We start from the raw sequence: 27275 nt of genomic DNA, 5'->3' as shown, positions 1-27275 counted from the left end.
CATGGCGACCCTATGAATGAAAGTCCTCCAAAATGTCCTATCTTTGACAGCCTTGCTCAGATCTTGCAAATTGAAGGCTGTGGCTTCCTTTATTGAGTGAATCCATCTCTTGTTGGGTCTTCCTCTTTTCCTGCTGCCCTCAACTTTTCCTAGCATGACTGTCTTTTCCAGTGACTCTTGTCGTCTCATGACGTGACCAAAATATGATAGCAAAGACCTTGATTTGCAGTAGTACAAATGGGGAAAACGTATCTTTTCCTGTGAATTAATGAGGCTTGCGCTACTTGTGAGCCACTATGCAGAATGCAACCCCTCAGCCATGCATGGTGGCCCACTAAGGGATTGATAAAGCTCCTCTTTCTGCAGTGTACTTGGATTGTCAAGCACAATCTGGTAACCTCAGATACGTGGCTGGCTGGTTGGCTGAGTCAGGCATTACAGATTCCAAGCTCAGGTCGAGAAAGAATAAATCTCTTGTGTGCTGGCACATAACAAAAGGTCAAAGCAACCTTGAAAAAATCATGTAATGCTATAAAGTAAAAGAAGATCTAACAAAAAAAAAAAAAGTATAACACACCCTCATAAAAGCAGCCATTATTTAGTTAAGCATTCCTGGCCTGTTGTGGTGTCTACAGAGTATGATTTTCCCACCTCCCCCATTTCCAACAACAGGATTTCAAAGGGAATGTAAGGCTGCCTTAGAAGATGGCAAACAGGAAACTCGTGGAAGTTAGGGTTGCCAGGTCCCTCTTTGCCACCGGTGGGAGGTTTTGGGGGCAGAGCCTGAGGAGGGCGGGGTTTGGGAGGAGAGGGACTTCAATGCCATAGAGTCCGGTTGCCAAAGTGGCCATTTTCTCCAGGTGAACTGATCTCTATTGGCTGGAGATTAGTTATAATAGCAGGAGGTCTCCAGCCACCACCTTGAGGTTGGCAACCCTAGTGGAAGTCCTTAAGCCTGCGAAAACATTAGAATGAATCTAAGCCAAAGTAAAGTATTGGTATTCTGTTAAGACTGAAAAGTGTTCATTTTGGATCACTGATTTTATTAATATCGTGTTGGGATACATTTTGGTAGGGTTGCCAGCCTCCACGTGGTGGCTGGAGATCTCCCAGTATTACAACTAATCTCTAGACTACCCAGATCAGTTCACCTGGAGCAAATCAGAGATCAGTTCACCTGAGAGCCAGTGTTATTTAGTGGTTAAGAGTGTCAGACTAGTATTTGGGACAACCAGGTTTAAATCCCCACTCATGCCATGGAAGCTTGCTGAGTGACCATCGGGCCAGTCACACACTCTCAGCCTAACCTACCTCACAAGGTTGCTGTGAGGTTAATATGGAGGTGAGAATGATGTAAGCTGCTTTGGGTTCTCATTAGGGAGAAAAGCAGGGTATAAACAAATGAATGAAATAAATAATAAATAAAATGGCTGATTTGGAGGCTGGGCTGTATGGCGTTGTACCCTGCTGAGGTTCCTCCCCTTCCCAAACCTTGCCCTTCACAGATTCCACACCCAAAATCTCCAGGTATTTCCCAGTCCAGAGCTGGTAACACTAATTCTTGTCCATTGTTTCACAGGAAGACGTAAAATTATTGCATCTATTAATGGTTCATGTTTGATCCAGTACTTTTAGTTTGGCAAATAAACCCTTAGGGCAGGGTACATGGGCACAATGTATGAAACTGGGCTATAACATACAGCTGGATTCACTAGCACAAATAACCAGGATCAACATCAAGATGATCAATGGTTTCTCCCCCGCCCCCTTGAATACAGCTTCTGAACAGTTTATGAAGATATGGCTTAGGTCAAAATGTTGCAGGGTATTGCTCCAATTCTCAAGGAAGCCAATCTCTACCAATATAAACATTTGGGGTTTTTTTTGGCTTTTTTGTAAAGAAAAAAGCAACACATTTTTTGAGATTACTTTTCTGTTTGTTGGAGTCACAAGTGCTGGGGACGGGCTAGCATTTCAAAAATGGAAGATGAGATTCACGGCATCAAGTCACATAAGAATCTCATGATATTAGGAGTCAGGGAAGTCTTGCAAGTAAAAATTGGCAACTAACAGTGCATTCCTAAGGAGAGTTACTCCAGTCTAAGCCCATTCATTTCAATGTAAGTCACTGTCATTATGTAATGTTAATGGAGCTGTTGTTTTGCTTGTATTATAGAACAAGTCTTAGGACACAGAGTTGTAAAGTAGTATCCTCCATAGTCCCAAAATGCAGCGGATACTACTTTAATATACTCAAGGTAGACCATTCAAATGTTTGGCAAATGTTGATATTCATTAAACAGAAATACTATGTCATGGTGAATAAACAGGCTGACAGTTAAAACATTCATCTCCAAATGAAGCTGCTCCATTAAAGTGAAGGATTTTTTTTTCATGTTTTTCCAGCAGTGTTAGTTCTCATTTGGGTGTACGGAACAACCATTTGGAGGATGCCATTGTATGAAATAGCCCAAAAGCAGAACATGAAGGAAGGCAGTTCTGATTCATCCTCCCCATATCTCCTATACTGCCAATTTGTATATACAGATGAAGATTGCCAACTGACAATTAGAAGTACACCAACAGTTCATTTAATCTTTGGGGAAATTGTCCAAATGCACTGTACAAAGTCAGAAATTTGGCCTGTAGAGCTGGGTTTTCCCCCCAGTCTGTGGCCTCCATTTTCACTTACTGTGCATTGTATAGCCTATGCATATGGAGTGCCACATTGCTCAACAGAGTCCCTCTACTTGGTGGGATGCTGCATGTGGAAGTCCATAGCCACTCCTCACAGACTCTGTTGCTCCAAGGCAGATTGGTGGCAGAGGAACATGGCATCGTGGGAGCAGAAGCAGCAGCTATGGAAATCATTCTCCTCTGCATTTCCCTGTGGATCCTCACTCTCAACCACCAGCAGTTTCAAAATCAAATTTTAGCAACTCAGACACAGAATCAAAGTATTGCTACGCTGTCTTTACATTCCCCTTACTGCACCTTTTGCCTCTCACAGGTTTATATGTGATATCAGAGAAAGTATTTCCTTCAAAACAGGAAATGGTTGTATCATTTTTGAATCTGACACTTAAAACATACTAACCAGAACAGAATCCACAACATCAGTTTTTAGGGCACTGCACAGTGACTGACCAACACTGTATGGGTTTGTAGCCACTTCACATGCAGTCTCATTTTAACAACTCCTGACACATTTTGAGGGCCTCTAGCATACAAAGCCCAGAACAAGGTCTCTCTTGTTTAAACTAGCTGGCCCCTCTGCATTCATGAAAGGCTTTTTTTTTTTTTTTGCGGTGCTCACAGCTTTTCCAGCCTACAGTCAGTTTCCACCAAGTTGGCAAGTTCTGAATTTTTATTTCTAGCTGGATGGCATATACTCCCCCTCAGAGCTCTGAAACAAAATGCTTGCTGGCTTTCATTGTGACAATTAATTGAGATACCAAGTTGGACTCCCTCGACTCTTACTGGCTATTTATTCTATTTCCTTGCTGTCATTCAGAATAAAATACCATGCTGCAGCACATTTTAGGCATTCTGTAAACTGTGGTACATTGGCAAACTGGGTATCTCAAACCAATGCAGACACCAAAGTTAAAGCAGTCTTTTCCTAGTATATCCATAATACATTATTTGCCACAGCAAAGAAGTTCCTTTATAAGATGGCATGAGGGTTACAAACACAGAAAAGCAGCTATGGAATTCACATCAGCCACATTCAGTTCATCGATTCAAATCTAGCAAAAACTGCATACTGAAGCATTAGCACCTCATGACTATGCTGTTGCTACAACTCAAGTGACACCACAAATATGGTGCCTTCACATGCCTTTTTTTTTTTAAAAAAAGAATTGACTGAGATGATGTGAAGGCAGAGGCAGATCTACTGTGAAACTAATAAAGCTTAAGCTTCAGTGCCCCTAATCCCAGAGGGGCCCCCTGAAGCAGCTTTTTTTTAATGAGTGAATTTCTCAACAAAATCGATGGAGTTTTTTAGTGATAGAATCATAAGCCAATGGGTTGAAGTACTTAACTTTAGAATATGCTCTAATACCCATTTCATATGGCATCAAAATGTCCCTGTAATTGGTCAAATTCCAAAATTTTCTCGGGGGCTTGCAGAGCCTGAACTCCGAGCTGTAAGGGCTCTCTGAGCTCGCCAGAATCTATTCATAGCCTACATTTTGGCAGCTGGATCCTCGAATCCTTCGTTGGTGCACGGCTTAATAGTTCTATAGTTTTATTTCATCACTGAATGGCCCATTTTCAAGGACTCCACCCCACCACCCTGTTCTCCACCATTTGGGCCTCAACGTCCTTGCAAGGGCAGCAAGGTCCTTTGGACCTTGTTGGATGTTGCCCTATTGTTGCTGGTTGCAAAGGGGCCCCAATAACAGTTCAAGCTTCAGGGCCCCAAAAATGTAGGTCCGCCACTGTGTGCAGGGCAATAGACTGATAAAAAAGGATTTCTGAATGCTGCTCCCAGCTCTGCCACTAGTCTAATCAACAATCCTGACTAAGACTAGGCATGCTTACTTGGGAGATAACACCATTGACCACATTGGGGCACAGGGTTGCCAACCTCCAGGTAGTAGCTGGAGATTGCCTGCTATTACAACTGATCTCCAGCTGATAGAGATCCGTTCACCTGGAGAAAACGGCCGCTTTGGCAATTGGACTCTATGGCATTGAAGTCCCTCCCCTCCCCAAACCCCGCCCTCCTCAGGCTCTGCCCCCAAAACCTCCCTCCGGTAGCGAAGAGGGACCTGGCAACCCTCATGGGACTGTTGAGTGAATGTGCACAGGAGCACACTGGAAATCGCAACATGCTGGGGAGGGTTTTTTTTTTTAACTTCTTAAAAAATTACTTCCATTGTTAAAGATTTCACTAGAAAAGTCAACACAGACAGCTTAATTAGACAATGGATTACTGTGCCATGAGATGCAGGAGGACCCTTTCATCCCTGTCTAGCCAAGAACCAGCCTTCAACTCTCTTGTAATATAGAACTGAATGACACACTGCCATTGGTGACGAGAGGAAAACACGTGAACTAGGCAACATGAATACAAGCTTCAGAGCTGTTTGTTTTCCGTGTCTGAAAGTATGTCATTGGATATTAGATCTCTGTGAAAGCCAAGAGATGTTGCATCACAGTCATCTATATGAATTCTTACAAAATGTGTTCTGTGATAACAACATCTTATGACTGCAGAGTCTTTCAGGCAGCCAAGGAATTGTTGCAATGTGAAAGGGGGATGCTCCCATTCTAGCACACAGGTGTGACCAGCATTTGGAAGGTTGCAACACACCTTTTCATCAGGACTGCACAATCTTCAGCATCAGCTGGTTCTATTATTAGCGCACCTTAAAAAAGCCCCATGTTGATAGCGGCATACATGTATAATGTAGCAACAAATGTGGAAAGTACTTCATGACCTTGCTCAGAAGAACTAGCATGATGCAATGGCTGAAATGCTGACCTTGGGAAACCCAAGTTCAAGTCCTCCCATTCAACCATGATGGTTGGTGGATTCATGCACTAATTCAACTCATTGGGTTGTTATCAAGAATGGATAAAAACAGAGTGCCCCATGTACACAGCTCTAAATTCATTCACAAAACATGAGCTACAAAGTGATAAGTAGAAATACAGCAATAAAGATTTCACTTCACCACCAAGGGCAAGGCTACACATCACTCAAATCAATGCACATTCTAAAATTAATCTTTGCTGACGAAATGATGTGTGTGGACGTGTAGGCAGGGCTATTTGTAGGCCACATGAAAGAACTAGTAGGTAAGAGAAGAGGAGTTTACCCTTTCCTATGCCTGCCAATGTCCGTTCCCACTGCATTTGATCCCACAGCTGGGCTTACCTCAAGTTATGGAACCTGGCTGAATAAAAGATTACAAGCAGCATGGGAGAAGGGGACTGCAGGAGAGAGCCGGTGATCAGGGGAAGATTTCACTACCCACTTCGGGCCGCCAGTTCTCTCCTGACAGCGTCCTCCACCTCACCCCTGTATACATGGCAAACGTCCGCACTCTACAATCCTCCTGGTCCGAATGTAACATTTTATTTATTTGAAGGGCCCTGTTCCTTTTCTTCTCCTCCCAATAATTTTGTTGTTTATAAATACTGGAATAGTACGGAAAGAGCCAGACCTTAAGATGAACCTGATTCACGCAGCTGCACAACGTCTTCGAACAGGGATTAGAGCCAAACAGAACATAATTTACACCAGGCCAGGGAAGCTTCCCCTGATTTCAACAACACAATGTAAATGGTGGCTCCAACTGAAATGGTCTCATTTCGCCAGCCACGTTGTAATCTGAAAACTTTTCCTCCCACGCATTCCATGTGGCAACATCGGTGGTTATGTTATGTTTTATGTTATGCTTTATGTTATGTGTAATATTTTATGTGTTATGTTTCGTGTTTTATGTGTTGTGTGTTATGTGCTTTGTCATGTGTTTTGTTGTGTGTTTTGTTTTCCAGTGTTAAGGTACTCTGTGCATAACCAGAAGAATTTTTCTTCCAGGACTCAGCCTGTGCTGAAAACAAACTCTTGGCCTCAGCCCTTGTGAAATCTTGGCACAAACTGAGTTAATAGTTGTGAAAGTTGACCATAGTAGTGGCAGATTCTGGAAAGGTAGCCATTTTAGTCTATAGTAGGAAAAACCAAAAAGGACTATCATAAAAAATGTGCTACCATAAAATGTGCTAGCATAAAAACTAACACCACCAGGTGGGGACTCAGCTAATGTGCCTCCTCTCCATGGAGCATATGACTGACTTTTCACATCTCCTACATTTTCCTTCCCTGTTATGCTGTGGAGAGCATGCTTTTTCGCTTTGGGCGAGGAGAAATATTTTAAAGTCCTTTTTTTCAGCTGAGTACTTTTTGAGAGAGACTGATGCCTCACTTCACTCAATGGGGCTTATTCCTAGGTAATGTCTGTCTCCTTTGTCTTTAATTTACAGTGCTGTGGTTGCTGTGGGGCTCTCTGCTCACCCCCCTGATCCTTGATTCTCTTCCCCTGGGGGTGGGAGCTGGTGGTGGATGAGACCTCTTCACTCAGGCTGGTCATGGTTACCCCCCCCCCTCACAGTCACATTTTTTCCCTACCCTCTCCATTGTATTGATTGATAATGAGATCTGGAAAATACACAAGCTTTCTATTCTGTGACACTTTTGTTGGCCCTAAAAATGTTATGAAATATCATTTGTATTTTAGGATTTTTCAGTGAACCAACACAGCTTTTTACAAACAATGGCATTTTTTTTTAAAGATCATGGTCAACATCCTTCCTCAAAACAAAACTTGCATTTTGTAGTTGTGGGCCTTTTTCAATAACACCTATCGCTTTACTTGCTCTTTTCAGAAGCACAGTTCAGCATGAATGAGTTTTGCACTGCAGCCGAAAGTTACTGTGCTGACAGCATCCACCTCATTTGCCTTGCTATCTAAGAGTTTTCACTGGGTTTGCAGTGCACATCGAAAGCAAATTCCAGAGAGACAATGGTGCACAATGGAACAGTGCAGAGTTTGCAGCTGATTTAGCACGGCTGAAAAAGGCTGGCTCTATGGCCTTGCCAGGGCAGAGCCAGCGAATCAATGCCTCTGTGCATCATGCTGTGTGTGCCTGGCACACTCAAAGCCAATCTTGACTTGCTTTTTCCTCTCACTGGAAATGAACAAACTGAATCCTGCAGGCTGAGAAACTCTGCAGTGTTTCTCCCATGGTAAATGGCAGGCATTGAGATCATTGTGGTAAGACATGAAATATACACTGGAAGGTTTTCAGGGGCCGGTTGAATTTTTTTGTTTGTAGTATATTTTGGCTTCCAGGTACTTTTGGGTTTCTGTTAGTGTTTTGGTTGCATTAATATTTGCCACTTGTTTATCCTGGAAGATGAAAACATTCACTTTCTTCCTCACAACTAACTAAATGGGTTGGACCCTACAGCCTGTGAGTAGAAGAGGTCCTTGCAGCTTTCTTTCTTGCCCTTCCCACAGAAGCCCCTTGTGGTCCGTGAAAAGCTGATGCTGAGACTAAATGCCACAAGATAAGGGGGGCAGTGAGGAGGGAGAATTGGGCAAATTGTCCCCTTATGTGAGCAGAAAGCTTGCTCTGCCAGAAGAAGAGGAAGACAGGGGCAGTTTTGTCTGATTCTCCTTTCTCGCTTCAGCCTCCCATTGGAAGGCATTTTGCCCGCAGTGCTCACCCGACCCCAATTATTGTCTTTTCAGGTGTTCCAGAGGGCTGCTGTGAAAAGGAGAAAATAAGGGCAATCTGCTACCATGAATACCTCGTGCTTGCATTTCATAGCAGTCAGCTGCATATAGTTACATCAGATCAGGTACACTCAATCTTTATTATAACGAATGGAAATTTTGCCACAGTATTCAATGAAATACCTCGTTGCCCTGATCTAGGGGTATGTGTACATGGAAACAATATTTCACATGTGTATCCTTAGCTGAACGGGAAAGGATACCATGCATGTCATTCCCCAGAGAGGGTTGTGTGTACAGAGCCCTTAAAAAAACTAGAATCCTTTCCATTTGCTCTTTGGTAGGTAGAGGGGTGGTCTGGATTCAGTATTCCCTCCTCTTTTTTTGCCAAATAATGAACAGGACTGACATTTTTAAAATAGGGTATCCCTTGTGCAGCCCAAGATACCACACATATACTCTGTTGAATCATGCTTATTTTAAATATTACTTTATACTTCCTGTACAACTAGGCCTTGAACAGAAATTATTAATGTTGTTGCAGCACGTAATGTTGACTTAACTATAAAACAGAGTTACAGCTTGAAAAGCAATTCTGGCATTCCACTCTCTGGCCCAAAGCCTGTGAGAAGAAAAGTTTGTGGGGAAGACAAAAATTGCTTATATTTTAATGCACATCCCACACTGATCAACAGCCTTCACCGTACCCATCAAGGAAAACAACAAATGGCCAGTGTGCTAGGATCCTGCTGAGCTGTCATTGGGGGGGAGGGGATCCAAGCACAGAATTTTTGCCTACTTGCAGATTCTGGCCCACAAAGCAATCTTACCCCGTGGCTGCAAAGGAACAGAGTTTCAAGCCCCAGAAGTGCTCTTCTGGTCTCTTCTGCTATGACCATTGAATTTTAAAAAATGAAGACTGGGAAAAGTCTTTAGAGAGTTGTGATTGCTTTGAGATATTGTTAAGGGTTTCCAGTGACCAGATATTCACCTCCTGGGATGGTTTTTTTTTTTTTTTACCACTTCCACCATTTCTTCTAGCCACAGCAACATAAAACAAAACAACTGTGGTATGCCTTATTGTCATTGCATTCTTGTGGTAGGGGTGGGAGAGGATTCCTCCAACAGAAGGTTTTACTCTCAAAAGACATTTTAAGAGTGGTTTTTTAAAAAGAAGAAACACGTGCATCTATGGGGACTGTTGAGGTTTACCACCATCTAGAATTCTGGGCTGCACAGGATGCAGGGATTTGCTGAAATGCAATGCCCTTCCCTTACCTTCAACACAATGGCCAAGGGCCTTTAACAAGGCCCAAAAGTATGGGCAGGGAAAATTAGAGTTTCCAGTGCCGTTGGTGATGTCATGATGGAAACTCTTAATGTCTCACAGCTGATCAGGGAAAGAAAAGAAAAGTCCCTGCTCCCCTTCCTTCTTCTTTGGGGAAAGAGAACATGCATTCCAAAGAAGCTTATTTTAAGCAAACTTGGAGAGTTTCAAGATATAGGAGAAGCGGATTCTAAAATGATGAGTGGGATGCCATGGGGAAGGAGGGCAGGAGAGCCAAGAACATGGTAGCTGGGTCCAAACAAGGTAAAAATAATAGTCTTAGGAAACAGAGAATCTGAACTCATATATATTATACACTATTTTATCCCTGGGTATTATAGCTGCAAATTGGCAGTCTTCCAGTAAAAAGAGGAAACAGCCATACTGCCAGTCCTGGACATCTGGCAATCTCTACTGAAAGGTACACTTTGTGAGTAATTATGTAGCATCTGCCTTACTTACGAAAGTTGACAACCAAGACAACTTGCTTCCTAGTCCTCATTCCAACAGCTTGGCAAAGCCATGGAAGAAAACTGGCCACGTTACAGGAAGGACTGAAGGATGATACGTGGAATTTAGCAGAACTCAATACACAGCTTCAAATGCACGGTGTCACACAACGAAGCCCTGGTAGTCTGAAAGGCATCCTCGGACTGCGAACTGCCAGACCTACCGCTCATTATTGAGGGCCATCCTTGGTGGATCCAAGTTGGGGTTTTCCATGGACTCCATCTGAGGGCAGCGTAAAAAATAATAAAGGGTATGAAGGGCATCGGGAGACCAGGTGATCGGCTGCTGCTGCCTGGTCTGTCGAACGGGGCTCATGCCTGGGCGGAGGGTATTCAAACACTGCATATGGTGCATTGCTCGTGACACCAAGTCACCTGGAAAAGAAACAGAGAAGGAAACAAGAATGGTTTTATTTTATTTTGCCCCAATTATCACTGATCCAGCAATCTATTGATTTCCAAGCTAATTATCCTCGGAAGATCCTGATGCTGACTAATTTTTGCTTATTACCAAGCTGTGTAAAATTAACCAGACTTTCTACTGGAATTAGGAAAGCCTGTTTCACGACTAAACACAGAGTTTCCAACTCCTGGCCTCTGAACCGCAACTGCAGACGCGAGACAGATGGCAACTGAAGACAGGGCATTTCTGGTGGTGGCTCCTTACCTTTGGAATGCCCTTTCCCTTGTAGCTTGTTTGGCACCTACCGTATTGTTTTATAGGTTCTAGGCTGAAGCATTTCTTTTTACCCTGCTGACTGTTGTTTTATGCAGTTTTTATGGCTTGTTTTATCAATAATTATTATTTTCTTATTTTTATTATTGTATTGTAGTGTTTTTAATTTGTGAGTCACTACAAGCAAGTCTCTGGAAAGGCAGCAAATAGATTTTTCTAAAGATATAAATACTAGATCTTCCATCATGGGAATATTTTCCCAATCATGCATTCTCCTCATGTGGTTGCTATAGGCAGTCAATTTTCACAATAACAATTAGCAAGATTCTGTCAGTTTTTAGTTAACGCCATGACCCTCTCTGATTTTCCAGCTTTCCTTTTAAAACAGCAAATCCTTAGTCCTTTTATACTGGCGTTATAGTTAAAAACATGTTAATGTTCAATTGCTTGGGAAGGAATGAGAAAGAGGATGCTGGAAGAAGGGTAGAGCTGAGTCAGTTCACTATTTGCTGACCAAATTATTTTTTATCTGCTATGTTCCATAACTGTTCCTCCCTGGGTCCTTTGCTTCTTTGTTAGTTTATCTCCTCTTTAATGTCTGCAGTGACATGTGGATGGAACACTAGAGTGAAATCCATATTGCCTTGGGGTTGTCTCCTCTGTTTGCAGCAGGGAATTTGCTTCAGCTGTAGGCGGGGCAGGAGCAGAAAAATGAATGGCTACCGTTCTGCACTTTCACTGGGCCTATTTTGCAATTAATGATGACTGAAGTTACCTTGCAGCAACTTGCCTCTGTGAAAGAATGTGTGCCTCTCAGCATTTTACTCACCAGTGGATAATCACTGTTAAGATCCTGTGGTTAGCTCCCCAAAAAATCTGGGATTTGCAATGTATGCGCAGGCTTAAACCCCAGCGCTTCTCACCTTAGCAAACAAAGCACATCATGGCAAAAGACAGAAGGGCTTAGGGGGCAGAGTATCCAGGTAGTCTTGAGCCCCACCACTTCTCACTAGAGAAAAATAAGGTATTTGACAGCAACTAAATAAATAAATAAAACTAAAAAACTTTCCCAGGGTATAACCTTTAATGAGTCAAAGATCACTTTGCCAGATACAGTTTGGGTTGAGGAGGACCTGGTAATCCCACACCCCGCCCCGTATACTCCTGTTTAATATGGTGGGTTGTATTTATCTCAGCGGGTTGCAAATTATGAAGGTTTAAAGCATTTTTCATCACCCAAATATACAGACATGTTAAAATTTTATTTAAAGTGACAAGTCAAAGTCAGGTTTTTGCCCTATCAGTGGTCTAAATCAATACAATGCTTCATTTTATATATACATGTGTATAGCCACAGATTATTTTCTCTGGGAATCACCTTTTTTTTTTAGGGTCAAGGGCCCACAGGAAAAAGTCGTCCATTGTACTTTGATAGTTACAATTGTGGGAAAGGATGAAATGAAAATAGCAATGAGGACTTCAAAGCTGGTTCCTGAAAAGGGTAAAAAATTCTTTCCGACCATTGAAGTAAGGAAACCTGATCCTGTGTACAGTTACTAGAGTGTAAGTGCTAACACGACTCACTTCTGAATAAACGTACACAGGACTGGGCTGCCTGTTCTCTGCTCCTGAGGGTGGCTGTTACCCAGGTTTGGAAAAAAAATGGTATCCTATGAATTGTTGGCTGTAGGTGTCAATCCACAATACCGCATGATTAAACAAGATGTACATCTGGAATTCAAATTCATAGCACAGAATAACACTCACATCCTATACCCTCTATTCCTTGCTTGCTACACTGGCAACTTAAGGCTACATTTCTTTTTTCAGAGTTTGTAAGGGAACACATAAGGCGATCCATTCATTAAAGGTAGTCACTGAGCCAGCCAAATCAGAGACTAGGGGAAAGGAAGTTGGATTCAATCATGGATTTTCGCTATAAATGCTCTCTTGTGTTGCAGAATATACAGACCTAAATTAGAAACATCCCCACCCCCCGAGAAACCTCAAATTAAGGCCGGTTATGAAGTAAATGGTGATACCTTTAAGGTATGTACTGGCTTCTAACAGCAGTGTTCATATGGTAAGGCGCTCGGAGAGGATGCCAACAAGAATGTTTTTTGGGAAGAAGCAGGCCAGCAAAGCTTAAAGGGCCATTGCTGAGTGGTGCAGGCTCCAAACATAGCCTGCATTAATCCAAACAGAAATGGACTTTCCAAACGTAATATGAACGTAAGTGTTCTCAGAGGGTTGCCAGGTCCTCCTTGGCCACCAGCGGGGAGTGTGGGGGGGGTAGGGTTGCTGGCTCCAGGTCGGGAAACTCCTAGAGATGTTGGGGGTGGAGCCTAAGGAGGACAGGGACTTCAGTGGGGTACAATGCCATAGAGCCCACCCTCCAAAGCATCCATTTTCTCCAGGGGAACTGATCTCTGTAGTCTGGAGATGAACTGTAATTCTGGAGGATCCTCAGGTCCCATAGGGAGGCTAGCATCCCTATGATCTCATGATTTCCTCCTCCTTCTTTTTTAATGACCAAAGTTAGGGGAAATGGGGTTTTTTTTGTTTAAAAAAGTGACAGTGCATTCCTGAGCAGAATGCCTGCGCCGAGCTTAGGAGGCAACATGGCTGCGCTGCCTCCAAAGGAGGTTTTGGCCCTATTTGAGACCTCCTCCTGATGCAAAAAATCTGTGCAACCCTAATAGGGTTGCACGGGAGATACACTACCTAAACTATCTTGGGAAAAATAAAAAGGGGCATTCCCAGCCTGAAAGGGCTTTGGAGGCTGCCTAAAGGTGGCCCCGCCCTCAGCCCGGTGCAGTTACACCCTGGGAATGCCTCCCAGAACATCGTTACGCCCTGGGAACGCCTGAGCGGCCTTTGCTGGTATTTGGACGTCACCGGAAGGCCCCATCAGCATCCCGGGGCGGCGCTGCCGTGGCAATGTCTGGGCCTTCTTGCTGGCGTGTAGGCTACTAACGCTGGCATAAGTTGCCCGGACACCGGTGCGGGGGGTGCGGACGCTGGCGCGGGCCCTTCCCAACCTCCTAAAGGGCTTTTGCCCTGGACGCTGGCGCAGCTCAGGAATTGGCTGTGAGAAGGTAAAATTGGCTGCCTGCGTGGAGAACAGACTGTTTGTGGCATTCAGTCACTGCAAACATGAATGTCAAATAATAATTTAATTCAGGATTGTCAAATTCACAGCCTTGCGGCTACATGTGGCATGCCAGTCAAAGACTCTGACTCTGTGTGTCTCTGCCTCTCTTTCTTTTTTTAGCCGATCCAGGTGCCTTGGGAAAAAGTCATTTATCAAGCTTTCAGTGGGCCACAGTCTATAGCTGGCCTAATGAATGCTGCCCAGAGGCTGCTGATTTAACTAGAGACCCAGCCCTGTATTTACAAAACCTGAAGGAACATGACTAAAAAGCACATTTTTTGTGCATCGCTATAGTGCCTTAGCCCAGTGACATAATTTCCATGAGCAGCATCCTGAAACATTTATATCTTGAACAGCACGGGCCCAAGCAAAACAATAGCGAAGCCAACAGCAGGATTTTCATCGACTTCAGTAAGAAGAGGCCCTGTACTTTGAGTAAACAAGCCAAACAAGTTATGCATTGCATATGAAACTCACTCAGCTCAGAGATGCTTCCAACACATGTGGCCAGGAGAGACTGCTCTAACGTTCGAAGCTCTAGCTGGGCATAAGCATCAGCCCGTCCATTGCTGCCCATGGATCCATCATTGTAAGGGCTGAAGTACGCCGGCAGAGAAAGCACACCTGAAGAGAGAAACCGGAAAATGAGCTTTTTAGAAAGCACAACAACAAACAAAATCACAGAGCATGATCGAAGCCTCTGCTTTTCAAAAACACAGTGCAAGCACTTGTTTCAGTCACACTATATGCATATTGTTGTTCCATATCTGAAGCTGAGCGCGTCTTAGCCTTTCACGTTTACCTAGGGTTGCCAGCCTCCCGGGAAATAAAGTTGACATGGCATATGGCACAGCGTAGATTGTAAGGGTAAATAATGCTTATAGAAAAATTGTCAATTATATCAGATTTGAAAAAACTGCAAGGGCATATCATTCCTATGTATTCAGATGTGTAAATCTGCATGTATATGTATGTGAGAAGCTAAATGATTGTAAGTTTGTATGAAGTATATGCAACATATAGTATAAGCAAATAGGGTTTATTTGTAATTTTGTTTATTATTTCGGTATTTTTCCATACGGAACACAGCAGTAACCTCCAGGTACTAGCTGGAGATCTCCTGCTATTACAACTGATCTCCAGCCGATAGAGATCAGTTCACCTGGAGAAAATGCCGTGCTGGCAATTGGACTTTATGGCATTGAAGTCCCTCCCCTCCCCAAACCCTGCCCTCCTCAGGCTCCGCCCCAAAAACATCCCACCAGTGGTGAAGAGGGACCTGGCAACCCTATGTTTATCTCTTTCCTGGTAAATCATAAAGCTGAGTTATGGGAAGCAAATTTGTGGTTTCAGGTGGGATGAACTTCCAGAATGAAAGGAAATTTAGATTTGTCAGTCACATCTTTGGCTTGCCTGTAAGCTCTCCTGATAGCTTAACAAGATGGTGATGGCGTTAAAAGAAATGCCTGGGTTGTCATATTCAAGTTCTCAACATTTGCATACTACTCAAATTGTTTGCTAATTATGCAGATTAAACCCCTTTTCATCTCCTCCTGGTAACTACCAGAAAAAGGTGGGGAAGGATCATCTCTATCTGATTCAGCTCTTGGGCTGTTTGTCTTATGGGACAGAGTTTGTTTAGGGTTCTTCAGATAATTTTCTACTCTTTGTACTTCTAGTCCAGTGATTCCAAAGGTGAAAAGGGCTGTACAGTCACTGAGGGCTACTGCTTATATCATTATATTGGACAAGAAATTTTCCAGTAGATCGCAAATACAATGTAATGAAAGTGAAGTCATCGTCAGTAAAGGCTGAACCAATTAGTGCTACAGCTTAACACTAGCCTAGGACAGCTGGAATAAATGAGCTTTAGGAAACAACCCATGGTTCTGGATGCTGACTGTATGTGGCAGAAACTAACAATGATCAGGCTCAAATGAGAAATAAAAACTGCTTTCATTCAGCTTTCAAAAGGCTGTACCGCTGCATCTGTGAAAGCAAGCAACGTGCACAGAAATGGTTATTGCACAGTTGTAACAAATTCTTAGAAGGCAGCTTTTAAAAAGGCTTTAAACACCCCCAGCTCTAATGGGACCTGCAGGCCATGACTTTTACTGAAATAATATAGGCTACTGTAAACTCAAGAACATACTTGAACCATCTAGTCAAGATCCAGCAGCAGCTGGTACCTCCAAGATGGTACCTCCAAGATGTCAGATGCTACAGTACCCCTCACCCAAACACTCCACAGCTTCCTTTGGTTCCTTTCATCCAAGGGTTCTTCTTAGGGTTGCCAACCTCCAGGTACTAGCTGGAGATCTCCCGCTATTACAACTGATTTCCAGCTTATAAGAGATCGGTTCCTGCTGCTTTGGCAATTGGACTCTATGGCATTGAAGTCCCTCCCCTCCTCAAACCCAGCCTTCCTCAGGCTCCGCCCCAAAAACCTCCCACCGATGGTGCAGAGGGACCTGGCAGCCCTAGTTCTTCTACATGCTCCACCCTAGTCTGCCCAAGGGAAGTCCTTCCTATCGCTCAGAATATCGAAATGGACTATTCATGTTCAGAGGCAGTATAACTGCAGAGCAGGCAAGTGGTTTCATGTCTCTCACAACGATGTGCCTTCATCGGCTGAGCTGCTTCCTGGGTAATCTGAGATTAAAGAAATGTAATCTGCCATTTCTCTGTATTGAACATCACTGTGAGCAAATAGGCAATCCCTGCCCAAAGAAGGCTCAATGCTTTTGAATAAATAAAAGAATAAATAGCTTCACTGCAAGTAACCTAGAAATGTCCTAGGACACACAATGGAGACTATCCCCTCAAACTACATCTGATTCCTCCTCCTCCTTTTCTCCATATTAAACCCAAAACGTTTTCAAATATATTTAATTTAACAATCGTGATTAAGTGAACATTAGCTGGATTATCATATGTTGTTTATAATCTTAAATTGGAAACAGAAACTTGACATCTAGAAAACATTAAAGATATACATTCTTCTTGCCTCAGGCAATTTTGGTGTTTTAAAAAATAGCTATATAGAAAAATATTTTCAAGAATGATTTAGGTGGGAGAAGTTATTTGAACAATATTTTCTTAGTTTTTGAAGTTTGTTTGACAGGTACTTTAGTATATTGAATAAATGGTTTAGTAATTGCTGGGTTAGTCATTCATCTTACCCAGTAAATGGACATAGTACGATACGGCAAAGCTTTAAGTGTTTTTGTTTTGTCTTGGTTATAGGAAAGGCAAAAAATGAAAGAGAGGATGTTATTTATGGGATCTACCAAAGGGTAGGACATCCCTGCAAATCTCCCCTTTGGGATGCAGAGCAGGACAAATTTTACTGTTGCAGCTCCCACAGGATAACAAAACACCAACAGTATTCATCTCAATGTAGGTGTTCACATCGGTTTATGCAGGTGTTGCTCATAGGGTTGCCAACCTCCAGGTGGCACCTGGAGATCTCTTATTACAATTGATCTCCAGACAACCAAGAGCAGCCCCCCTGGGGAAAAAATGAATGCTTTGGAGGGTGGACTCCATGGCATTATATCCTGCTGAGGACCCTCTCCTCCCCAAATGCCGGCCCCCAGGCTCCACCCCCAAAATCTCAAGGTGTGTCCTAACCTAGAGCTGGCAACCTTAGTTGCTCAATTTAATATACGTCTATGTCTGCATATGTGAGGCTCTTTTTCATGAGAAACCAGTGGAAAATACGATCCCCAGAAGAATGCCAGCCAGAAACTCATTCATAAACTGTAACAACCTAAAAACCCAGGCACTGCGGTCACAATGAAGTATGCACTTAGATGTGCTTAAGCTAATTGATCTCGGCAGGTTTAAATTCACTTAGTTCCGTACTGGATAGTGGCCATACTCTTTCAAAGCTTTTAATATATGCTGACAATATTTCATTGTCTCTTGCATCCACCTGAAAATTTCCTGGGATTCTGGCCTTCAAAAGTATCATTTAAATTGCAAAGTAACTGCACAACATCTGTAAGAAACCTTTGTACATCTAGATGGTGAGCAAGACTGAACCGAGCAAAAATAATTAGTTTCTGGCATTTGTCAAAGTCTCTGAAACAGCAGTTGGGCATGAGGTATGTTTATTCTACCTCACTTAATACAGGAAACCTGCTTATGGGCTCTTTCTACCAGTGCTGTTAAAAGACTGGCGTGACAGGGTGGAGTTCCAGTAAGACAGTTTTTAAAAAACAAAATTATTTTGCCGACTTACAGAGTTTTTTTGTTTTAAACCTTGTCTATAAGCTGATACTTTTTAAAGCAACTGAAATATTTCCACAGCTCCTTTAATCAAAATTCGTTCAAGAGAGGGTGAAAAAAAACTGAATTCTCTTATTTCAGGATGTCATGATTTCTAGTAATGCAGCATTCCTGCAAAGTTATTTTCTGACACCCTGGGTTGTATCCAGACCAGACAGTTAAATGGGCTTAAGGATTTCCACGCATGGCGTGTAGTTTTCCGACCTCCTACTGCAGCATGAAATGTCCCAAAAATCCTGTTCTTGGGGTGAAGGGGCCATAGGAACAGGATGTGCAGGGGAGGGGTGCATTTCAAGCTGCCATGGGAAAGGGTAGATGGGAAAATCACACTCTAGGAATGGAAATCCTTAAGCCCATGGAAATGTTAGTCTGGATCCAACCCACTGTTTGTTTTGTTTTGGTCAAAATGTTAGGGAACTCAGCAATTCATACCTTATTCCTGATTTTAAGGGTAAAGGTAGTCCCCTGTGAAAGCACCAAGTCATTCCTGAACCATGGGGTGACGTCACATCCCGACGTTTACTAGGCAGACTGTTTACGGGGTGGTTTGCCATTGCCTTCCCCAGTCGTCTACACTTTACCTCCAGCAAGCTGGGTACTCATTTTACCGACCTTGGTAGATCCACATTAAAACTAAGGGGGTTGTTTTGGATTTATTAAGATCACACTTTGACAATTAACACTAAAGTTAATATATTCATTTTTCTATGGAAAGATCATCATCGTTCAAGCCTTTTCACACTCTTGTTCATTTTGCAGCCCTTCATAATAAGAGTTCTTTGCTTTATGTTTATATTAATTGTGAACCTACTCCAGCTCAAACACTGAGCAGGTACTTATAGATTAAAACGGATATATGATAGACAGATAAATCATTACAGTTAAATATCGACAGATATCAAAACTGTACCCTCACACTACCCTATTATCCTTGGCCACCAGCAGCAGCCAATCCTAACAAAAATATGAACCACCTTGAAGCTATGCAAACTTCAGAATAGGCTTGCCACTGTTCCTTCTTTCAAGGAACAGCTCCTTCTTTATTTGAGAAGTATTCATGGGAAAAGAAACAGTTATCATAATGATAAAAAAATGATTTAGTACTATATTCTAATAAATTACTAGTACTATTCTGATATACACAACACAATTTCAACTTATGATCCACCTTATTTGCTCCAAGGTGTTCACTTGGTATCTGGAGCTTAAAGTGGGGCGTGCTAGAGGAGTGGGAAAGAGGGGCCTGAAAAGAGTAGGATTTGGGTGCTGACGTAATGCAGCAGCTAAGAGAATGAATGGATTGTCTGAGGTGTTCTTGGTTTGAAGAACTCACTGAGACAGTCTCCTCCCTCTCAGGATGTCATCTGCAATATGGGGACAATAATAATTCCTACCTTACAAGGATGTTGTAAAGGTTGCAAAACAATAGCCTTTTTAGTTGTTGCGGTCACATGTAGGGGGAGACTGGCGACAGCACTTATTGGGAGTAATGGTACACGGAATCCTCCCCATATGCGATAGCCCTTTATTAGGGTTGCCAACCTCCAGGTACTAGCTGGAGATCTCCTGCTATTACAACTGATCTCCAGCCGAAAGAGATCAGTTCACCTAGAGAAAATGGCCGCTTTGGCAATTGGATTCTATGGCATTGAAGCCCCTCCCCAAACCCCGCCCTTTTCAGGCTGTGCCCCAGAAACCTCCCACCGGTGGTGAAGAGGGACCTTGCAACCCTACGTACTGGGAGGATGCAGAGTAACATGCTTCGCCTATCCACATGATGAAATGTAACTACTGAAAATATGAGAAATATTTTGAGCACTGAACACAGTATATACAGTAAATGCTGCTTATTGTTATTTGCCTTTTGAGATTCTTGCTAGCGATTGCATAGAGCAACATCTCTGTTAAGTTACAAGAGTGTGAACTAAAGCTTTAAAGACTTTGTTCTGTGAGAAATATACAACTACTATGCCCTGTGGCTGATTACTGCTGATCTCTCCATGCCTCCTGACCTATGCCATGTGCAGAAGTCGTGGTGCCGTGCGCTTCTCATTAAACAGGTTCTTAAAAAAAATATTAAATTTTCTCACATTTTGTCTATGAACAGAACAAAAACAAGTAAAGTGTAAGTTTAGCCAGTTTCAGGAAATTAAACTGAAAGAAAAATATTTGGGGAAAAGTGACGTTCAGAAAGCCCTGAAGGTGTACATTTAATCACTTTTAAAACATTAGAACTTACATTCACCTATAGCCTATAATTGAAAAAAAATCTAATCATGAAGTCCAAATTTAAGGCACAAGAAAACAGTGCTAGATCTGTCAATATGTTAAAAAAAGTTTTGCATATGTTTATTCATGTCAATGAATTTAAATTAATACTCAAAGGCTGTAATAAAAGCTGAACTTTTAAATTTCCATATCCCAATGATGACATTAAGACATGTTAACAGTATTTCGAGAACAAGTGAAATGTGTACAAGTTAACTAAATCTGCATCCAGTGAACTGTTATCCAAATTGTGATGTAACAGCCATACTTTAAATCGGTGATAAGTCACAGCCCATTTACACGAACACTATTATATAAGAATCTAGAAACATTTGACAAAAGAATTATGACATAAGCCTTGTAATTCTTAATGTTTTGAGATACTGAACAGAGATTAAAATCTGTTGCAAATAAAAATTAATCATTTTAAAGGTTACAGCCAAATTTTCACCTCCATCTCCTTGGCAAATAAATGTTATTGCTTTTTTTAAACATCACATAGATTTTTCAGACAGTATACATTAATTTTACATGAACTTTTTATTACATTCTTTAGTTTGCTAAGACTACTTTGATGGCAGTGGCTTCTCAGAGTACCGACTTTCACAAACAAAGCAGCTTGAACGTCCTAAAGCCTCATCAGCAGGAAAAAAAAAATAATTCTGCAGATTTTTCTTTGGACAGAGCCCCTTTACAGACTGGATGATAGACAAGATCTCTTCAAAGAGCTTTCCCATATGCTCCATCCAAGAATGCTCCAACCACAAACACATTCTTTGTTGAATATAGCTGCGAGTCCCCTGCCTACAATAAGAGTAAATTTCCATAACATAGCAAATAGTGGGTCACTGGGGCTGTTTCAGGTTGGACAAACAGTGCTGAAGGATTAAGACCCGCTGTACCTGTGTGTTGTGGTCCTCATTCAAATTCAGTCCTTGTGCCCCTGAGAATTAACTCTCAACATGGAACTCCCAGAACACCTCTAGTGATAGGACATTTGGCAGACCCATAAATATTGTCCTCACAACGGGCGAAAACGCATGGTCGCTTTAGCCTCCTTTATTCCCTGTTTCAGCCAGGATTCAACCAGGATCGAACGCACTTTCGGCGAAACGCATGCGTTCGATCCTGGCTGAATCCTGGCTGAAACAGGAAATAAAGGAGGCCAAAGTGACCATGCGTTTTCGCCCAAAATCTAGCAACATTTTAGATCCTGGTTACCAACTGGGTTTTGTCTGTGGGCCACCTGCAGAAGGAAACAGAGGGTGGGGAGCCAGAGATCAGTCCTCAGTCTTTCTTCTCCATGGCTGCTGCTAAGGCCTGTTTCCACAAATGCCACTCTTATAGTGCGACCCCCAAGCAGAATTACATCCTTCTAAGCCCACTGACTTCAATGGACTCAGAAGGGTGTAACTCTGCTTAGGGTTGCAATGTTAAATACCTGCTTTTGATTTTGGGGTGCTGGCTGAGGGAAGGGGGCAAATGTCACCTCTCAGAGGTATAGATGTGGCTTCCAGGCACTGATCCCAACAGCCAGGTATTTTGTACCCTTCAGTTACAACCTACTGATAAGATATGTGTTTGTAATTATAGATGCAGGTGAAGATTGATCATTATACTAAGTGATATACTTGCGTTTGCAACTGAACACGAACCAGTGCTACCCAACACGATACAGCAATATTCCTCTGGCAAGGAGAATATTCTAAACCAGCTGAAACTGCAAACTGCACACTGGAATTTGGCCAAGCCATCAAGAATGAGATTGTTATACAAAGTGTGCCACAGTTTATTAAAAGGCCACAAATGGTCAGGGCTTCTATTCATGTGCCTTCCACATCACAGCAAAGAGCACATTGTCCTACTAGCATATTCTGAAACACTGATTCAGTATCGCTTCCCAAGTCTTAACCCCACCTGCTAACTCAGATTCATTTCTTGGAGCCCCATATTTATTCCTGGGCAACCTCCCAAGCAACTACTAAAAACTAAAGTGAATTCTCCTCGGCTTATGAGCTCTAACTGGATCTCAGTCATGCATTGTTCACCAGTCACTCTGACAAGAGAATGCACTATCAGTAATCAGATGCCCCCCTAAAGTTCCCAACAGTATATCAATTTTATTCTGTTGACTGTTAATAGTGATATAGCACCATTGGTTTACGTGATATTTCACAGCACAGCATGTAGAATCCTACGTCTAAATTTTGACTATGTTCAAAGATCAGCTTCAATCGTACACCACAGGTGAGAGGTGGGAAATGTAGTGTATTTACACTGGAATATAAACTGGCTTTCCATTTCTAAAATAATAGACTAGGTGGCTCAAAACAAGATAAAAATAGGCAAAAACAGAACAATAAAACCACTTAAATGAAATGATCTTTAGCTAGAAACTGACGGTTTGCCTTTGTTTAATATTAAAAAAAAAAGTGCTACAACATTTTTGTGGATCTTTTCTATAGTGGTAGCCTTATGGGTAATAAGAAACGGTGAGGAAGATTCTTCAGAACTGAGTCAGAAGTTTTGTGTTGACAGTAAAGAGACAGCTGAGTTGATGAAGTTGTAAGTTCTCTTCATGTTTAACTCTGGTGACTGACAGGTGTGGATCTGGTCAGCTCATGCATCCATGTAAGTGTATTTCTGTATCTGCACTAGGGTTGCCAGTTCTGGGTTGGGAAATACCTGGAGAGTTTTGGGGCGGAGTCTGAAAAGGGCAGGGTTTGGGGAGGGACTTTAATGCCATAGAGTCCAGTCGCCCAAACGGCCATTTTCTCCATGTGAACTGATCTCTATTGGCTGGATATCAGTTGCAATAGCAGGAGACCTTCAGCTAGTACCTGGAGGTTGGCAACTCTAGTCTGCGCCAATACTGTGGTCACATTTTATTTAAATTTCCCTTTTTAGTCCCTCGCTTTGTGATCTTGTGTCCTCTTCTGTGTATCCTGAGGCAAGCTAATATAACCACATACAAACATAGAAGAAGAGGTGGTTTTTATACCCTGATTTTCTATACCAAAAGGAGTCTCAAACTGTCTTACAATCACCTTCCCTTCCTCTCCCCACAACAAATACCCTATGAGGTAGGTGGGGCTGAGAGAGTTCGGAGAGAACTGTGACTAGCCCAAGGTCACCCAGCAGGCTTCATGTGGAGGAGTGGGAAATCACACCCAGTTCTCCAGATCAGGGTCTACAGCTCTTAACCACTACACCACGTTGGCTCTCCCATAGTGTTCCTATTTATCTGAATGGCTGGTTGTGCTGTGCTTTTTTTTTGTTCTGCCTTCACATCTCATACTTACTATTTCCTGTACCATCTACACTAAAGCCTGGAGGATTGCTAGTTAACTATTTACATGGTAGGATCCTGATTGCGAAGTTTCATGCAATCAAATGACATCATGTCCTGAGCAGATAATTCAGCTCCACAGCAGAAAGTACATTTCCAGCTCTGAGTCACAAAAATACTTCCAGGTTTGCAATATATGCTACCTAGGCTTCACTGCTTTCATAGATATAATCTCCAGTGAATGAATGAAGTAATATAAGCAATTACTTCCAAATTTTAAATATTGAATAAGCACTAACCATCAAACCAACCACACATCCCAAGACAGAATCATTGTTGACTTTTCTTTTTTTTTAAAAAGTTATTTCCTTGTTTAATCATAGGCTTCCTCCATGGAGGAGAGGTGCTGTCATCTATTTTATTTTCTTACAAACCCCCTACGAGGGAGTTTAGGTTGACAGATATAGTGCTTGGGACAGTGAAGTTCATGGCTGATTTGAAGACCGCTACTACCGTATCATCTTTAAGAGCCCCGTGGCGCAGAGTGGTAAACCGCAGTACTGCAGTCCAAAGCTCTGCTCATGACCTGAGTTCAATCCTAACAGAAGTCAGTTTCAGGTAGCCGGCTCAAGGTTGACTCAGCCTTCCATCCTTCCGAGGTGGGTAAAATGAGTACCCAGCTTTCTGGGGGCAAAGGGAAGATGACTGGGGAAGGCACTGGCAAACCACCCCATAAACAAAGTCTGCCTAGTAAATGTTGGGATGTGACATCACCCCATGGGTCAGGAATGACCCGGTGCTTGCACAGGGGACCTTTACCTTTTTTACTATCATCTTTATTTATCCACCAATATGTGCAGCGCTTTAGAGACTACAAGTAAAACAGGCCCAAGCCCCAAGGAGCTTGCAGTCTAGAACATGCCATCTGGGAGTATAAAGGGAGGGGAGGACAGCGGAAGCAGGGAGGAACAGGGGAAAACTACAATTAGGATTAGTTTCTATAGGGAACTAAGAGGTTGTGCCAATGGTTTTGTGGAAAAGGTGATTTATTTATTTTTTAGAGAAGGGCTTTGAAGGAAGTGAGAAAAGGTGTTCATGGAGGCAGTTCCAGGCATAATGGGCAGCAAGGCAGAAAAGTCAAAGATCCTTGTGGGAGAACTTTTGGAATGCTGAAGGTGGTGGAGGCGGAGGAGTGAAGGTCATGGATATATTGAGGCAGGAGACTGGAGGAAAAGCCGTTAAGGGTCTTGAAAGCAAGGATGAGTAGCTTGCAAAAAGATACACCACAAGCTTATAGAACACATGCGCTGCAGTAAAGCATTTACTCATGAGAGTAGCCTGTACATATCCCATTATGTTAAGCACACCTACTGCGTAAACTGGCTAGTTCAACTGTAGCATTAGCACACTAGCAACCAATGGGTGGGCATGTTGCTGGCATGCTGATGTGGCATGTAACAGGGCCAGCACACCCAGCATGTGCATTTAAAGAGGCTGGGGTTGTGCAAATTATGTCCACAGTTAAATGCTTTTCTCCTGGCCTCCATCACAGCTAGTTTATATGTTACTGGTTCTGTTTAAGGATCTACAATGCTTTAAACAGGCATTAACGGCTTTCTAAAAAATCAAAAGCAAAGCAAACAAAACAAATCTGGACACCTTTGACAGTACCACTCAAAGAGACAAAAGCCACAATGCCTTGGGAAGATTTCCTGTGCAGCAACATGAATATATATGAAAACCACAGAAGATCCTGAATGCAGCATGAACAAGAGAACCTCCCATCAGAAGGGAACAATACTGCAATATTTAACTGCAATAGCACTAGATGAGGCCACATAATTAGCCCTTACACAACCTGCAGGAATAGCCTAACATTCTGAAGGCACAAGTAAAGCATCGTCTCCACCATCTTCCTGGTTTCTCTCTGGTGGCGGCCATGCAGGCAGCCCGGCAGCAGTTACTGTATATACCATAGCTATACCATAGCAGAGCACAGTTCTTCTAGTGTAAAGAAGTGGGCAGTAACATTAGGTGGAAGCACAGAAGCTGCCTTGTTTTCACAAACCGTCTACTTACAGAGTCCAATTAGATCCTTTAAAAAAAGCAAACCTCTATGGAGTTGTAAATGCCACATGGACAAATGGAGAGAAGCTTTATGAGGTATGGTATAATGTGCCACCAGCTTGGTGGACAAAGTGGAACTTCTGACTAACGATACCAGGACCAAGTCTGGGCTAAAGCCAGGGGCTGGATTCTGGGAACTGGACACTTGAATTCTGTTCTACTACTAAGCTGCTGAGACTGGAACTTTTTCTTTCATCTTTGCATCTAAATCCATTCATAGCAAGAGATCTCCAGCTAGTGCCTGGAGGCTGGCAGCCCTACTCATAAGACCAAACACTACCCAGAATTAGACCTTGGCAATCCTGCACAAATAGTCTAACACTCCAAAACTATAGTAGATGATGTCCAGCATTTGCTCATTTTTACTTAGATTGCTCTCATGCAGATAGGCCAGTCACTGTAGCTCATAACATATCAGAACACAAACTTTCCACTTTCATTGTTTCGTGTAAGAGCAGATTTGTGCGCTAGCCTCTTCGTGAGATATCATAATCTGCCATGCTTATACTAGCCTCCAGTTATGACAGATCAAAGAAAGACCGATCCTCTAGAGATAAGAAGAAAGAACAACCAATTCTTCCTTTGCCTCTGTCAAATGGTCTGACAAAGATAAATTCTGGATTTTCTTTCCTATCTGGTGCTTCTGCTTCCCCAGTAAAGGGGAAAATATGGGAAACAGGGCAGGGCACCAAACTTCTTCCACGATCCTTGCCAGTATTTATATCTGGTAGATGAGGACATTCAGGATTCTTAACCAGCAAAGCGTAGCTGGTTTCCTTTCCCTAGATTTAACAGCCACTGGCTATCCATCAACCCCTTCACACTTTAAAAAGGGGAAATGAAATTTAATTTTTCCTTGACACTATAAAGAGAAAAGTTGCCACATCTCTCACGCAATTGACCGATCTATTTGACAGCAGGTAACTCAGTATCCGCTTCTCAGAAAGTGTCTTTAGCCATTTCATCCAGGAAGTAATATATTTATTTCGTGCAATATTATTTTGTGGACATGCTAAAACAATGTGGGCTAGGGAGTCTATTTGATCCGGACAAAACGGGCATTTCCGTTCTTCTGCACTAATTTTATTGTATCACCCTTGTTTCTCGGCTGAGTCTAGGGGATTACATCTCGCCAATAAGAAAGCTCATCTGAACTTATGAACTTCTAACCAGCAGAAATAGTCTGGCAAGGAGAAAGCTCTGTTGAAGGGTATCTGGAAGAAGCGATGTGAACATTTACGATTTGCATCCTTAAACACTAAGGACCAATCCTCATTTAAGGTAGCTGGTTTCCATATGATTACTCATTAAGGCGACTTTAGGAGTCTTTGATGTGTTGGCATGTGATTGGTCAGTTGACCGTATTAATAAATTTGA

The 27275-nt window shown here is 42.5% G+C and overlaps 1 protein-coding gene across 1 annotated transcript in view; it reads right to left on the bottom strand.

Moving 5' to 3' along the window:
* ABTB2 (ankyrin repeat and BTB domain containing 2) overlaps window positions 1-27275 on the bottom strand; it is a 192902-nt gene that overhangs the window by 53176 nt on the left and 112451 nt on the right. Inside the window, exons 2-3 of the mRNA XM_056850999.1 lie at window positions 14399-14545; window positions 10256-10466 (exon numbers count right to left, since the gene is read on the bottom strand). Coding sequence (XP_056706977.1) covers window positions 10256-10466; window positions 14399-14545 — 358 coding nt within the window. The remainder of the gene's footprint in view (window positions 1-10255; window positions 10467-14398; window positions 14546-27275) is intronic.

Source organism: Euleptes europaea, chromosome 6 (genome assembly GCF_029931775.1).
Source record: "Euleptes europaea isolate rEulEur1 chromosome 6, rEulEur1.hap1, whole genome shotgun sequence".
In the NCBI taxonomy this organism is placed as follows: domain Eukaryota; kingdom Metazoa; phylum Chordata; class Lepidosauria; order Squamata; family Sphaerodactylidae; genus Euleptes; species Euleptes europaea.
The sequence above is the reverse complement of the archived record's forward strand: the minus strand, read 5'-3'. Positions and strand labels throughout refer to the sequence as shown.